Source organism: Medicago truncatula, chromosome 2 (genome assembly GCF_003473485.1).
Source record: "Medicago truncatula cultivar Jemalong A17 chromosome 2, MtrunA17r5.0-ANR, whole genome shotgun sequence".
Lineage (NCBI taxonomy): Eukaryota > Viridiplantae > Streptophyta > Magnoliopsida > Fabales > Fabaceae > Medicago > Medicago truncatula.
Genome location: NC_053043.1, coordinates 3,653,082 through 3,670,480, shown reverse-complemented (window position 1 = coordinate 3,670,480; position 17,399 = coordinate 3,653,082). Strand labels below are relative to the sequence as shown.

Sequence of the window (17,399 nt, the reverse complement as noted above, 5' to 3'; positions counted from 1 at the left end):
AGAAACCATGTCATCATTTGTTTAGGCCTATCTATCTAGCACTATATAGAGACAGAAACACTTGTTGTGTCTTTATTCATTTGTTGTTGCTTACATTCAATAAACTTCTTAGAAAGAAAGCCAAAAGCTGTTCTCTTTTGTATTTATCTTGGTATGTTTCTGTTTTCATTTTTGTTATATACTATCTTGTTTCATCTCTTTGATTCCATATCCATTCTGTTTCTTTTATCATCATCTTCAGGTTATTATTGTTCTTTCTTTTTTGCAAGCTCTTTCTTGTTTCATTTAATTTTCACTGCTTAGATTAGATCTTGTGTTTTTGCTTCCTTTCAAAGATTTTTTTCCTTTTATAGAATTCTGGTATATGAAATGAATTGAAGTAAGTATTATGGAATTTCTCTTTGTGGGTTTTTGATGTCAAGCAATTTGTACTTTATGTGTTTTTAGATTTTGCACACAAGCACATGATCATGATTCATGACATCTTATAAGACACTAAAGGTTTCTAGAAAATCTTTGATTAGATGGTTTGTCTTGGTGAATCCCCAGAATATGAACAAACTAATGATACTAGTGTCCTAGGAAGGATTTATTCCTATATATGCTCTTTGTAGTTTTTTTTTTTAGTTTCTTATCATCTATAAATATGATGTTGACAGTGCTTGATTTAATAGATTTGATGTGCTTCTTTCTTTCCATGTGCCACAAGAACCATAGAAATTAATTATTTTGCTTTATGTGTTTTTATGATACTAGTTCTTTATAAGCAAGTTGTGGATAGGGATTGAAATATTGCTTATGAACAAGAATTTATTCGGTCCACCTTACTAGAGTGAGTTGATCTTCTACTTATTTAACAACCACCTTGAATTACATGTCAAGGTCAATGGTATCACTTCATTGATGGATCCAATTTGGATACTTTTTCAATTGACAATTTTCTTTTTAATGGATTGAGTTAATGAAATTGTAATTGATTTATATACTTTCATGTCCTATAGTTAGTTTCAATTATGAGTGACTTAATCTATTAATCTGGTTCTCCCAATACTTTTTTCTTTTTCCAATATTAATTAAGTTGGTTTTTCTTTTGTATATTCAGGGCCAAAGAAGCACCAATAAGTAACTGTTTTCACTTGTGAGAACCAGTTCCTTGATTCATGGCATTTGAGGATTGTTTTTCCCATGAATTGAAAACCATTCCAAATTCCATGTCAGAAGCAGAAGAATCCAATGGTTTTGATTGTAACATCTGCTTAGACTTCGCCAACGAACCGGTAGTCACCCTTTGTGGCCACCTTTACTGCTGGCCTTGCATCTACAAGTGGCTACATGTTCAAAGTGATGATTCTCTTGGATCTGATGAACATCCACAATGTCCTGTATGTAAAGAAAATATATCACATACCACAATGGTCCCATTGTATGGCCGCGGTGGCCACACTCCACCGAGTGGAAAATCATCTTGTTGTGATGATAATTTTGTACCACCAAGACCAACTGCTTCAGGTGCTCAAGCTCTTTTGGCAACAGCATCTCAAAGTGATCAACATCAGCGACTTCCGTATCGAAATCCTTATCAGGGACAATATTTAAACTCCTCTTCATACCACCAACAAGAGGGTGATGCTACTTCACAAATGCTTAATCTTGGTGCCTCAATGACATCAAGATCTCGCCACCATACTGTGGTTAGAATGTTCGAGGAGATGATTTTTTCCGGAGTAGTCGGCCACCCGCCAAATTCTTATCAGATGGTGGGAAATAATAGCTCTAGACTGAGAAGGCAAGAGTTGCAGACTGATAAATTTTTGAACAGAATTTCAAATTTTCTATTTTGCTGCTTTCTTTTGTGTCTTATTGTCTTTTGAATGTGCAATTGGGATGAGATTATTCTGAATGTGCATCGGAGAACTTGATTCAATGAATTATCATCGGTCAGAGAATTTGTGCACTTCTACACTATTTAGTACACATCAATTTAGTTTCATATCACAGAAAGTCACTGCCAATGTTTTACTCTTACAGTACAAGATAAGGCTTCACTTAGTTCATAACTATTTCATACCAATCCTAAATTTAATTGCTTATATAAATTCTGATGTATAATTGTTCAATTCATTTGTCTTAATATCAAATATTTAGAAAACTACATACAACGAGCAACAAACAACCCCTCAATCTCTTTCAGTAAAACCAATCCTTTTAAAACTATATTCATGGGCTTAAGAGATGCAACATTGATATGAACGATGCTTTGAATTCTTTGTAGAAAATGCACGATCTGAGGTGTTAGGAAGACAAAAGTGTCAAATGTAAATGATACAATAACATATTGATTGTTTGATATATACTTCGTCATATTTGACCGCTTTTCTTGAAGCTGTTTTGAGAGTTGTATGTTCCACGGTAAAAGTTTTGGTCATCAATTCTACATGTGAGAAAACCCCAATCAAGTCCACACATGTATGTTTTCATCCTATCCACCCAGATATCAAAACAACTGTTAGTTTGGCTGTCAATTTCCCTCTTGTGGATAAATCACGATTTTAACATCTCTTTTTTCGTTGATAGTTCTGCCCGCTTAAATATATAAAAATACGACTTAATCTTTAGTACAATAATTATCATAATATAAATAATATAATTATGAAAAATGTTAATAAATACTTTTGGATAGACAATAGTTAACCGACCCTTTAATTATATATTCTTTTTTTACACCAACACATGATTCCATCATTGCAGTTGCACCCTCTCCTTATCATTACATACTTTAGCTGTTATTAGAAGACAAAAATGTCGACGGGGACTAGCATCTTTCCAAACCTTATCCTTGTAAACGAGTCCTAACAAAAGAAGCTGACAGTGAAAATTATTACACTTCATAACCAAAAATCCAGTTGACTAGTTGCTTTACAATCTTATCTTAATAATAATGAGTCTAAAGAACTTGCCAATGGAAAATCATCAACAAGGAACAATAAAAGGAAGAAAGCCATATTGCATAATTTGCATTTGCACAACATGTTGTGGAAGGGGAAATGAATCTACATGATAAAATTTTAGTATTATTGGTACACTGTATTAAACTCTCTTGTTGTTTGAAGGGATGAATACATAGTATTAAACTCTTAAAAAACATTGAAATTGATCCATACCAAATATTAGTTCCATGTTGATGTTTTAGACCATCCACGCTACTAATATTTGGTAAGTATAAATCTCCAATTTGGTTTCTAAACTACCAATCTATCCAATTTGGGTTGTCCCGGGACCTGAGAGTGTGCCCCTCCTCGAGATCTCAGGTTCGATTCTCTCAAATGTCAATTTAAGTGGACAAATTTAGCTTCTTCAAAACAAAACAAAAAACTACCAATCTATCTTTTATTTACTTCATAGAATATAAAAATCTAATAAATCATTTCTAAACTATCCACGATCTATCAAATTTGTCTCTAAACTACCACACTGTCTCCCTTTTTAGAAGGGGAGAGGATACCTTGCAGGGGCAGGCATAATAAATATGAAGAATAATAAGGTATCTTAGACTACCCCAACATACATACATACATAGATATATATATATATATATATATATATATATATATATATATATATATATATATATATATATATATATTTATTGTTAACCTTTGATTCGCAGAGAAATGGATCCTGTTAATCCAAATTTCGACAGAAAGGTGAGTACAACCTAACTAATAATTATTCTATTCAAAATATATTTTATTTGAATAAATAATTGTAATTTATATTTTTTTGCCTCAATGATATATTTTTAACTTCTCCAAGTAAATTCATTTGTTAAATGTTTGTAGAAATAAGAAAGTAATAAAATTATCACTTATTTGAAAAATTTATTGTCTTATTTTTACCCTCTCTGTAAAAACTATAAAGAGAGTTTTGTTATGATAAAAATGGAATTAAATCATATTTGTAAGGCCAGCCTACATATTCCTAATATTAAGGACATGAGCCAAACAAACTTCCATAAATCATTTGATTTGCAAACCTTCTATGTTGTGTACATAAGTACGACTCTCCATAGCATTTTTCAGTTTCTTGCTATTCTAATTCTACTACTACCAGTTTCAATGATACAATGCAGAGAAAGCCCTGCGTAATCACATTACTGGCAGAAAGATACATGTTCTGAAATTTAGTAGAAAACAGGCAACTCTCAAAAAGGAGAAAACAAACATTTCAGCCTGACACAATTCTCAAAACAGATCGAGAACACTCCATAAAGCATATGACACTTGAACATCATTAAAGTTCACAAGTTGCTTAAACAAACAGTACCAAGTATAAAACAACAGCACCATCAAGGACCCAAAATTTCATAAGAATAACTAAATACTTTTAAAGAGGAAGAAGAACCTAGCAGATTTTCAACTCTACAAGTCAAAAAAACAACGTCAAGGGAAGTGTGTTTTCAGTCAGGAAGGATTTGCTCGCCGTCGGCATCTCCCTCAGTATCAATCTTAGGCTTTGAAGGGCCTGCTCCAGGGGCCTGCTTTTTCTTGATTCCACTCACTATATCATCAATTCTCAGAAGCATGCATGCAGCTTCAATGGCAGTCTTAAAAGTTTGTGCCTTCACATTATAGGCATCCCAGATCTAGCACCATAATACAAAACATTATCAGAGCTCAATTACAAAGATATATACAGTTACAAGACAACTAAGCATGTGGCATGTGCTCAGTAAATCAAAATAACAGTGTTTAGTGATTACAAGTTGCAAAGGTATTTCCATTGTAATGAAATAAACATGGATTTCTTCACTGTGTTGCTTGCCTCTTTTAGAAATAAATGGATAACAAAGGTCCTAATTCTAATGTGACTTTGGCAAAATAACAATAGATAGTTTTCGGTTTCAATTACAATATGCAAACTTCAAGAATACAATAAAGTACCTTGCGCTCTTTCATGTCAGCAATGACACCAGTATTTCCATCAATGCCAATCCATGCATTTTCTCCATTTGCATGCTATAATTTTCAAAAATATAAGTTAAAAAATACCAGGCTTCAGAGAAAGGAGCATATAGAATATACATAGCAAAACTTACTTTTCCTTGCAGTGCAGTCATTGTCCGGATGACGTTTACTCCACAATTTTGTGCCAAAGTACGTGGAATAGATTCAAAAGCAATAGCAGCAGCTTCATATGGCCACTGATAATCAGCAAGAATAAAAGGTTAGAACCAGAGCAAACTGTTGCTCAACACAGGATAGGAATTCAAACCCACCAAACATGAATGAAGTATCCACCGGTGCACTGAAACAACAGTGAAATACACTCACCTTCTCTATGCCTTCAATAGAAGAACTCTTCTGTTTCAAAGCAGCTGACACAGTCATCTCTGTAGCACCACCTCCAGGAACAAGTTTTGGATTTTTTATTATATTCCTAGCAACAGACATGGCATCCTGGCATGCAAAAGAGTTTCAGAAAGCAGCATGATCAAATATGTTTGGTCAATGGTAAATAAATATCAATAACTAACCTGTAGGTTTCTTTCAACCTCGTTCAAGAGATCCTTACTAGCACCCCTTAATAAAACAGTACAAGCTTTAGGTTCTTTGCAATCAACAATAAAAGCGAAGTACTCGTCTCCAATTTTCTTAACTTCAAATAACCCTGCACCAGTACCAACATCAGATTCCTGCAACTCATCTGGTCTGTTCACAATAACAGCACCGCATGCCTTAGCAATTCGATTATTATCAGTTTTCCTCAGTCTTCTGATTGCACTAACTCCATGCTTGCTCAGATAATGGCATGCCAAATCACTAAGACCCTTCTCTGTAACTACCAAGTCTGGTTTAAACTTCAATATCTGCATGCAGAGCTCCTCAATGTATTCTTCCTCCAACTTCAGCAAGAGACTCCAGTCTTCTTCTCTAAGCAGTTCGGCATTTGTTTGGTTTTCACCCTTTTTATACTCAAGAGGACAATCAAGAAGAATGATACGTGGGTTAACAATCTTTCTCCTCATCTTGCCAGGGGCAACCACATCTTTGTTAAACATAACTCCCTTGAGAACTCTCGAATCCTCAAGCTGCGCGCCAGGGACCTTCTCAACCTTGATATAATTTTTAATATCTACATCTCTTAAACCTTGGCCAATATCAACACCCACTGTTGTAGTAGCATCAATAGCTAAATCCTGGAGTATAACCAAAGACAGCACTTTAAATATAATTCAAGAGATCTAGCAAGGTCATGCAATCAATGTTGTATATGGTGGAAAGCTGAAAATCAGCCCTATAAACACGCCATTGCGGCCTATGATGCCACCATGGCGGGCATCCCTTGACAGATTGTCTATGGCAGTTATCTAAAAACCCGCCAAGGTGGCGCCAATTGCCATGGCCAATCTTTTAACAATAATGAATGCAATTGTGCATATTAATAGTTATAAAGGGCAGTAATAATTATCTGCATTTATAGTAGCATTAAATTTTAGTCATGTTCACTTGAACAGAAACAAATACAACCAAAGAACAAGACCACAAATAATGATATTATTTACACACTATTTGCTAGGTCTGGCATGCAAAGCAATTGAATTGACAAAGGAAAAAAAATACTCCCTAATTATAAGCAAAAAAAACACCATTTTTAAGCCAAATTTTAAGCAAAAATCTTTAGTTGCTTTGGAAATTATCTGGTTTAAGAATTAAAGAGCAAAGGATATCATTTGAAAATATAGCCAAGAGAAATATACTCACAGCAATTAAATCCCCAAATTGACTAGTGAATTTGGTACCTATGCAGCTTTTTACAAGCCCCAGCATTTGACCTCCTGCATTTTAGTTCATTGATAGCATTGGGATTATATGTCAGGAAGAAATTCAATGGATGAATGATGTGCTGTTCTTACATACTGAAGACAGCTAGGAGAATTTGAAGCAAACAGAATTGCAATATGGCACTGTGCTATGAATTACTTCCCAATAACTATTTGTACAAACTATCAAGGTTCCACCTCCGCGAAAAATCGGAATATAGAATTGACAGTTTAGCTCACTGAACTTTTGCAAATCCACTTGGAGGGTTTGTGACAAAAAATGTACAAATCTTGATAGTAAAAAAAAAAAAAACTTACGGTCTTGAGCATCAATAGGCATCGCAATTTTGTCAATAGCAGCAATAGCATCCTCCAAAGCTTTGTTATATGCTGCAAATTACATAATTGTAGCAGTCATTTTACACAATTTTATACTGTAAGGAAACAACCGTTGATTAATACCATACATTACCTCGGCAAATAACTGTAGGATGATAATTCTTGTCAATGAAAGCTTCGGCAACATGGAGCATCTCACCAGCTGCACAAAAATGATGAGATATTGAAATAGGAAGAGACAATCCCGATCTTGTTAAAAAAAAAGAGGAAGTAGCAATCCCGATAAATCAGGACAAAAGTAATCTTCTATTTAGTATATGAGACAACTAAACACTATGGAATTTGATATTAAATCATGCACCAAAATAGCAACCTAACACCAGAGAGGAGAATTTAGATTACAACAGGTATCAGGAAATTTCAGCATTGAAGAGATTTGCTAATTGACTCAAATAATTTACCAATTGAGGTATGAAAGGGGCTCAGAATAGGCCCAATATATAATCCGTGATAACAGTTAAATAAATATATACCAGACATAAACATACATACCCACACAAATAATATCAATTAATACAGACACAAATAGCATACCAAGAATGATGACAGATGTGGTTCCATCTCCGACTTCTTCGTCTTGGGTGCGACTTAATTCAATCATAGACTGTAGCCATTCCAATAAGCCAACAATTTCAGAAAATATTAAACAAAAGAGAAACTAAACGTAGAAAATTCAATGCAAACCGGAAAGTTGTGCCTTCAAAGGACGTGATCAAGAACGCACTATATGGCAATATGTGTACCACGGAGCAATATCAATAAAATGAAGTAAGAGAGACAAGTACCTTGGCAGCTGGATGAGCAATATCTAATTCACGTAAGATAGCATTTCCATCGTTTGTCACCACAATTCCTGTAGTAGTTTACAGGGAAACGAATAGGTGTATAAGTACTTGGAAAAACAAGACATAAAACTATACATTTATGAAAAACACTATTACATGTCGAACACAAATAGTTCCAAACTCTTGCAAAAAATGATAAAAATCATGCCCAGAACCTACAACTTGAATCTCATGTTGAACAACACAGTTCCAAACTCTTACAAAAAATGGCAAAAATTACCACATCTTGCAATCAGCAAAAAACTATGTACATCTCGGACACTAATGATACAAATAATAAGAAAATATTTAGCCTAAGTGGATGACAATTGCAAACAGTGTGATTCACAATAGTCCTTTATAAGCTATAACCTCAGTGAATGACAATCGCAAAAGGTGTGATTCACAATAGTCCTTAATAAGTTATAACCTCGGTGAATGACAATTGCAAACCACTCAATACACAACTTTTCATAAAGAACTTACTAATTAAAGTGTGAAGAGAGTGCCCCGGGGGCACTCGTTAACATTTCCCTTTACGTAATGAAAACACTAACCTCCAGAAGCATCAAGAAGCATCTTTAGCATGGACCTGGGTCCCAGTGTTGTACGAATTATATCAGCAACAGCCTTCCATTCATCAAAAACAACATTAAATTAGAAAAAACAAATGAATATTAAGAACCATTAGCAAGCACTTAGTTTTGGTCAGTAATCAGTGATAGGCTCACCTTTGATGCCTGAATATTAGCATGATGCACCTTTGGTCCAGACTCACGTTTCAAAGAGTCCTCTGCGCATTTAAAGCATGGATTTAATGAACCAGTCCATATTTAAAAAGCAATGCTTAAATGTATAACAGAAATCAAATATTGAAACACATCAGAATTAAAACCAAAGGTTAAGAGCCCGTTCAATTTCAAACAATGTTCTCAATTTTAACTTTGTACATGGGTGGATGAAATGATGTATGGTTATAAGTTATTCTTTTAAAATGTGGACAGATATAAAATGGAACCTAACTAGAGAGAAAGAAACACCGAAAACAATGTTAGAAATTTTATAGGCTTTTCAAAAATACCCAACCTATGTTTAAAATCATTTTCCAAAACTTCCATAATGCATTCTCTAATGTGAAAACGGAAACATGAACCACCAAACAAAATATGGCAAATTATTTGATTACCAAATGATTCTGGAGGTGTAGAATTAATTTTTTTTCATGTTTGAATGTTCTCGAATAGAATTGTTCTCGTCAACATACTTGATTCTAACTTCAAGCTAGGATTTGTACCTTTTGACTCCAAACATGATTCTTATACTCAAACTTTATGTTCATCTCACTTTTATGTAACTATCCAAAACATAAACCACTACACAATCACTTTTATGTAACTCTATCCAAAACATAAGTCACTGCACATTCAACTCACTTTTAACTAAAATCAATTTTACAAAGTGTATGTTTGGTTCCACTTTTGGAGGAGGCATAATTGATTCTAGCAGTGTAGAATTGATTTTTCCTCCAGATTTGATTTTACTTGAAACAAGAAATCGTATCATCTAATTCTAAAACTGATTTTTACACACAAACTTATTGTTTAACTCACTTTTTCATTACTTTTTCATGAATAAATACAAACATAAATCACTTCACATTCAACTGAATTTTAAGCTTAATCGATTCATTCAAAATCATTTTTTTTCTCACCTCAAAACCAAACATGCATAAAACCAGTTTCACTTGGAATCAATTTTTGTACCGCAGAAACAAACATGAACTCATACGAAACATGAAATCACTTCCATGAGTGATTTAGAACCAAAAAAACTAATGCGTAAAGGGAGAGATAAAACTTACTGAGAACTAGAACTGAGGACTGCATGATTTCTAGGGTTTAAAAACTTGCTTCGATTTTTGCAAAACAAAAACCAAATCCAGAACCAAAGTATCTTCTTCTTAAAGCTTCACTGCACATTTTTGAAAACATAATCAAAATCACATTGAATCTCAAAATCGAAAGCGTAAAAGAAGGGCAAAACGAAGAAATATTGAAAGTAAAACCCTAAATCTGAACCGAAGGTGGCGAATCAGAAAATGAAAACATTTTCAGATCGGAGAGAAGCGTAGAAGTTACCTTAACTTAACGGAGGAGGCGGCGTTAGGGCACAGAGCGTCGCGAGTGAGTAACAGAGAGAAAGGCTACACTCTTTTCCGCCAAAATGAACTAGAAAACCCTGGAAATGAATGGAACACTGTCGCACTTACTTTTATTTAAGTTTGAGAGTAAGTAAAATACTAGTAGAGTTTATTTTATACTTGCATGAATTAAAACTTTTTTAAGTGTAAAACATTTTTACACTTACGATGTATTAATATTAAATTAGTAATTTAGTCCTCCTTGGTTTGTATTTTTCTTAACAATATCTATATTTTACTTAGTTGTTAAACACTTTAAAATGTGTTTGATCGGTTAAAAAATAAAATATAAAACAATTTTAGTTGTATTGTGTTTGATTGCAAAATTGTTCCTGGATAATGTACCAAGGGGCTTCAACATGACAGAATGATGGAAAATAGAGAATCGCGAGTTTGAATATTCTCATTTCAACATATCAAATATCTATGCAACTACTATTGAAACTATACTTATGAAACGTGTCTCTGAAATCAGAATCGTATAATTTTAGTATTTTATACGCTTAAGAAAAAGAATTGTACACCTTAAATATTTTAAGCTTTAATACGTGTGTCGTCCCTGTAATTATGGGTCATTTAAAAATTGGTCCATGTAATCGTTAATCTGGCAAATTACCCTTGCAAAGTTTAATCATTTAAAATTTCGTCCCTCTTCCAAGTTAATCACTACCACGTCACTAATCTGATGAGGTGGCACCGCTGATTGATTCATTTTCATATGAATGGACAAAAATACCCCTAGACTCATCAGACAAATGCGAAAAGACCAAAATATCCCCTGGCTTTATCCTCTTCTTCTTGTCGCCCAGAATTCATAGCTTCATCATCTTGTAGTTCAAAAGTACATCGGTTCAATGTTTTTCCACCATAAAGACACCACAGGAGTGTGAAAAATGAAAAGCGCCAGTTACCCATTAAATAGATAATTTAGATGACTCCTACATTAATAAAACAAAAGACACAATATAAGTACAAACTACAAATATAAAAAATATATAAATACTTTTGTTCTTAATGATGAGTGATCTTAGTGCTTAACATCAATAATTTAGTAACACTAAATTGTTTTCCAGATGCAGCTGATAAATCATAAGGATGTGCCAAACTGGATTGATTTCCATTTGTTTGAGATAACTCATAATGATGTAGCAAACTAGATTGATTTCCTGATGTCATAAATTGATTTCCATTTGCAGCTGATATTACAATGAATCGGTGGCCATATGTTTTGGGTGCATAATCGGTGGAAACGGTGGCATTAGATAACATATGACTACAGAGTATATAAAAGCTCATCAAATCAAACTAATAACATACATGTATTTCTCTATCGATGGCCATTAATTTAAAAATTATGAAAATGAGTAACACACCTGTACAGCGTAGCGGTCCCAGAATTCCGGTGTTGTGCGGAGATGAAGAAACTGAATTGGGGTGATGATGCAGGTGTGTGGGAGTACGTGAGAGGTGTTGGTGATGGAGAGAATGGCGGCGATTTGCGATTGTGATGGTGGAGACGAGAGGTTATAAGAGAATAGGAGTGTTCCAGATTTTTGAAGAAGATGAAGAGAAGGGTATAATGGTCTTTTCGAATTAATCTGAGATGAGGAGGGGTATTTTGGTCCATTCTCATGCCCTTTTGTTGAGTCATTCAAGTGATTGGCCAATTAACAACGCCACATCAGTAATCAGGTGACGTGGCAGTGATCAACTAGGAAGACGAACATAATTTTAAATGATTAAACTTTGCAAGGGTAATTTGCCATGATTAACGATTATATTGACCAATTTTTGAATGATCCCTGATTGCAGGGACAAAACACGTATTAAAGCTAATATTTTAAAATAATCTATTGAGGAAATATGATATGACGTTGTTGTGTAAGTTGTGTTGGAGGTTACTTGTTGATCAACGATGGTTGTGGTTTAAAGTGTTGACAACTAAGTATGATTTTGAGGGGGCTAAAATAGGAGTGGAACCAGTAAGTCTCCAGGTTGGTGGAATGACTTATGGGGTCTGAGGGAGTAGGTGTGAGTGAGGGGGTGTAGTTTGAAGAAGGGTTAGTGCATAGAGTTGGTTATGGGAAAAGTACCTCCTTTTGGAACGATCATTGGCTAGAAAGAGATCATTTGTGTTATAGATTCAGTCGTCTTTTTTATCTTTATGTTGATGACAATATTTCAGTGTCAGACATGTGGAGTTTTGGCTAGGGGTTAAGGGTCACATACGAAGATGGATGATGAAACTCTTTGCTTTGGAGGAGAACCAGGGTGTGTTGTTTTGTGCTTTATAATTTTTTGTTGCAGGATAATATAACGTAAAAATTAACTTGAAATAAAACAGTGACTTTTAAAGTGTCCCCTCTGTCATGAATGTATTATGACAAAAGACATTTTGCTTCGTTGTGGGATTGTTTATTTAAGTTCTTTGACGTGCTTAGTGGTTATGGAAAAGACTAATATATTAATCATATGGTATTGGATTGCGATTTTTTTTCCAAGCATTTGGACATGTGTTGTACATTGGTCGGGGATTTATTATGTTCCTTCGATTGAATGTGCACGCATGCTATTTAATTTGGTGGACCTTATATGTTCAAGAGAGATATTCATCACTATCTTTGAGTGATTTGATTGTCTTGTATCTGGGTCTTTAGGAAGGAGCGAAACTCTCGTACTTTTTTCAAGAAAGAATCGTCTCTTTTATCATTAGCTTGATATGATAAAGTTTTATTCTTGGTGGTGGTTGAAGGCCCAAAAACCAACTTATATTTTGGATTAAAACTATTGGTGGTATAATTGGACAGCTTGTATGAGTTACTCAATATCTTAAAGTCGTTTTGTTGGCTTAGTATTTTGTACTCTGATTCCGTTGAGTCCATTTGAGGCATACCTCATGCTTGAATGGTTATCATCGTTCAAAATGTATTTCTTTCAGCTTCTTAAAAAGACTACTCTATCTAACCCAAATTATAAGTTGCCATGAAAAAATTGTCCAAAATCATGAATCATGTTGCAATACCAATGAATCATAAAACTTTTGAGGTTACAATGACTTAGCTAACACGTAAAACCTTCTTTTTTCACGATCGTGCATACCTAAATTATATAAATCGGATACATATAAGAATAAGACTTTTTAGTGAATATGTTAATTGTATTCTAATAAGTATATTATACTTCCAATATTAGTTCCATGTTTAATATCTGGTTAAATTCATGCTAATTGACAAGCAAGGAACAGAGTTTCTTGAGAACAATCAAACGAATTACTAATGGTGATATAAAATGAAAAGTATCTGGTTAAATTGTCGAATTAAGATTTTATAGTGAATATGTTACTTGTATTCTAACAACAAGTATAATATACTTCCAATATTAGTTCCATGTTTTAGACCATTCATGCTAATTGACAAGGAAGGAACCCTAGTCTCTTGAGAACAATTAAACTAATAATTACTAATCTATATAATATAAATTTAGGACCTATTTCATAGCTTTATATGGAAATGTTTTTCTCAACCTATTCATATGACATGTGGCACTCTCAACCTATTCATTTTCATTAGTTTTTATAAATACTCTCACCACATTCATCCTCACAAATACTCTCACCACATTCAACCTCACAAATTTGTATTTAATGCTTATGAATAAAAGGAAGTTTTTCAAATTCAAATTCAATTCTAATTCAAATATTTCATATCAAATTAAAAATCAAACATTTTGAATTCAAATAATACGGATTTAAATCAAATAATTTAAATTTAAATATTTAATTTCCGGTATTATAATAAAACAAATAATAAAATTTAAATATTTTAATGTCAAAGAGATCAAATAATTGATATATGTCAAATAATAAAAATACGATTTGATTAAAAGTATTGATATTGAAAGAATTTAATGAAATGTAAAATTGTTTCATTTTTATATTCAGAAAAATAATGTGAGCTATTATAATATTTTTAATTTTAATGATTGCAAAACAAATATGGAAAAGATATACTTTTAATATAAAATTTAATTTAAAAAAAAATTGTGCATTTAATCTCTTAAAAAAGTTGCAAAAGTTACACTTTTAATATAAAATTTAATATTTGTTTTTTATTAATAATGTTAGAAAAAAAACACTTATTATTCAAAACAATACCGTATAATAGTGTTTATTTAAAACAAAACAAAAATAATGTTATACAAGTTATTTTTTTGGCCAATCGATGATTTTTTTTGTGAACAAATGAAATCTATAAATTTAATAATAGTTTTTCTAATACAAAATATTATGGCAATATTGACCTATTGATACCCTACCAGATTGATTTTTTTTGCCAATCCGTGAATTTTTATTATTATTAAGCAATAAAATCTATATTTTATAAATTTAATAATAGTTTATCTAATACAAAATTTTATTGTAACATTGACCGATTGATACCCTATCAAATTGTATATTTTTCTCATAGATGTGTAGCTTTTTTATTTGACTCAAATAAATAGGTTGATTTTTTAGTTTATCATAGATGTGTTCCTCTTTTTATTTGACCGAAAATAAATGGGTTTTGGAATTTATTATTAGTTATAAATCAAATTGAAACTTTCTCGAATAAACATTGCAAGAGATATTATTTGCTCTTGATTTGTAGCTTTTTTATTTGACCCAAATAAATACGGGTTATTGGAATTTATTGGTATTAAAATCAGATTAAAATTTTCTAAACTAAACAACCTATTGAGCAACTTTCTTTGCAATCCGAACAAAAAAAAAAAAAAAAAAACCTTATGACCTATTGATTTTCTATTTTCGGCTACAAACATTTTTTTTTTTAAAAAGGCTACGAACATATTGATAATAAATTTTTACTTAATTGTCCTCTAAAATCTATTATAAATTAGATCTATTGGCCAACACTTTCTTCACAAAAACGATAACCATGGGCTGATAGGCAAGGATTTTATTAAACTGTTCTTTCTTTTCAATAAATTTCATTGAAATGTGCTATTTTTATTTTAGGACAGAAAAAAAAATGGGAATTGAAGCTGATTAATTGGAATTAAAAATTAACCACAAAAAATGAATTGGAATTAAATAGGTATCATTAAGTTCATTAGTCAAAGAATATCATAAATGGATGATTGACAAAGAATATCAAAAATATGATTTCAGTTAATTGTATTTAACGGACTTGCTAAAATAAACCTTAAGTCATGGGCTGATTGAAAAAGTTAATTACACTCCTTGACAAAAAAAACAATATGTATTACTTAATGACTAAGATATAAATTTAAATATGAATTGTCGAGTTGAATGTGAATATTTTACGAAATTATCCTGTAAAATATACTATAAATTAGACATGTTGGCTAACACTTTCTTCACATCAGAATTTCAATTCTCCATTTTTCTTTCTTTCGATTTCGTATCTCTCTTTACACTTCAAATGGCTCAAAAAATCAATTATGTTTCTGATATTTCCCCTTCGAAAGAAAATTAGAATATCATGGTTCGAGTCATTCAACTTTGGTTTGTTAGGGATATGAACAAGGACAAACTGTCTATTGAAAATGTTTCTAAAATCATTCAGTTATTTTAATCATGTGTCTTTCTAAAATATAGTTTTTTTAGGTTTATTAATAAAAAGATAATAGTTTTTCTTTAAAAAAATATAAACATTCTTTGTATAATGAACAGTACATTAAAATTGGTCCATAAACTATTGATCGAGCAAAACAAAGTTATTCCAAATTCCATTGATTCCGGCCAACTAATTTGTAAATTCCAATAAATAGTTATCCTTTCTTTATGGGATTTAAATGATTATCAATATTGTTAATAAGCCTATAATCATACCCATTAGTTGGCTCGGTCATTTTTTATATTAGCATCATTGTTTTCTATTTCAACCAATCATTTGTCATTTATTTTAATTTTCTACCGATCAAAGTTAATTATGTTGTGATTATTTGATTTCTTTGGCTATAAATAATCGTCTTGAGACTCATGCTTTTCACACACGCTACTTTCTTTATTTGAGAGTGGCGGCAGTAAACCAATATTTTCTTGGTTTGTTAAATCGGTTTTGTTTTCTTATTCTTTTATTGTTTTGATTTATTTGTGAAATGATAATATCTCCTTTTTTTTTTGTCGGTACAACACAATCTTCCATTCTTACTTCTTACTAATCATTTTTAAAAATTATAATATACATTGATTTCGTTTTAATTCTAATCGATCTAATGGATGAATTTGTAGACAATTATTAATCATTTTTTTAATTGTCATGTTAGGGGTGTATAATTCTTGCTATTGTTTGCTGAACTTTGATTAACAATTTTGCCAAACTTTGATTTACAGGTCGAATCCAGCATTAGCAGCGCTACATGTTTGAGAATTTTGCCAATTCTTGCTATTGTAAACTGAATTTGATGTATATATCTTGTGTATCAAGAGTATGATGCAAAGGGAAAAATGTATTCTATGAGTAACGTTGGTGATGCAAATCTTATGTATTTTTTTAATAAGAAGGAGAAAATTGATAAAAAAGATGATTGAATATTTTAAAGAGAATTTTTTATGTGTTCGTGTTCAAACATTATTGATTTGGTCTTGTGACCAAGGAAGAATACCTCGTGCTTTTTATAATTATATAGTGATTGACAAGTTTTATTTTGCAATGATTTTAATAATACTACCTTTCATTTCATTTCTTTTTTCCGTTATCTCATTTTAATACATTTTTTTCCTGAGAGCAATTAATACATCTTTTTTGTTACAAAGCTCATTTAATATTATGTATAACATACAAAGAAAATGATAAGCTTTTTATTTTAATTTATAATTCATTCATGTGTACTTAAACATATTAAACATTTTTTTTTTAACAAATCAAAATACATTTTTTATTTTTTTTTAAACAAACAAAAGGGGTGCAGATGAAGAATCAACTGCAACACCCTAGATATATAAACATAAAAAAGAAACAAGGACAAAAGGAGAAGGGGGACCTAACCAAAACCTTCTCAAACAATAAAGGCAACAAAAAAACAGGGGCCAAATGCCAAACTCAAAAAGAACAAGAAAATAAAAGCATACAAACAAAGGGGAAAAGAAAACGAACAAGAACAAGAACAAGGAAAGTAACTCATAGAAAGCTCA

The 17,399-nt window shown here is 32.0% G+C and overlaps 2 protein-coding genes across 4 annotated transcripts; one reads left to right on the top strand and one right to left on the bottom strand.

The window, feature by feature from the left end:
- Positions 1-2,078, top strand: LOC25485936 (E3 ubiquitin-protein ligase RMA1H1). Of its 3 annotated transcripts, none has more exons than XM_013607055.3 (2): positions 1-151; positions 1,103-2,078. In XM_013607055.3, the coding sequence occupies exon 2, from the start codon at positions 1,161-1,163 to the stop codon at positions 1,869-1,871; it is 711 nt and encodes a 236-aa protein (XP_013462509.1). In that variant the 5' UTR covers positions 1-151; positions 1,103-1,160; the 3' UTR covers positions 1,872-2,078. The 3 variants fall into 3 exon arrangements, with proteins under 3 accessions (XP_013462509.1, XP_024631661.1, XP_024631662.1); XM_024775893.2 differs by having other exon boundaries at positions 87-241; XM_024775894.2 differs by lacking the exon at positions 1-151 and adding an exon at positions 261-832.
- Positions 2,079-4,110: 2,032 nt separating this feature from the next.
- Positions 4,111-10,287, bottom strand: LOC11446804 (T-complex protein 1 subunit gamma). Its single transcript, XM_003593524.4, has 14 exons — positions 10,182-10,287; positions 9,905-10,014; positions 8,775-8,836; positions 8,601-8,673; positions 8,005-8,072; positions 7,754-7,823; positions 7,293-7,361; positions 7,139-7,210; positions 6,762-6,835; positions 5,534-6,196; positions 5,331-5,456; positions 5,096-5,200; positions 4,941-5,015; positions 4,111-4,642 (listed from the first exon to the last, which is right to left on the bottom strand). Exons 2-14 carry the CDS (start codon positions 9,927-9,929, stop codon positions 4,457-4,459), a joined length of 1,668 nt encoding a protein of 555 aa, XP_003593572.2. The 5' UTR covers positions 9,930-10,014; positions 10,182-10,287; the 3' UTR covers positions 4,111-4,456.
- Positions 10,288-17,399: the final 7,112 nt, after the last annotated feature.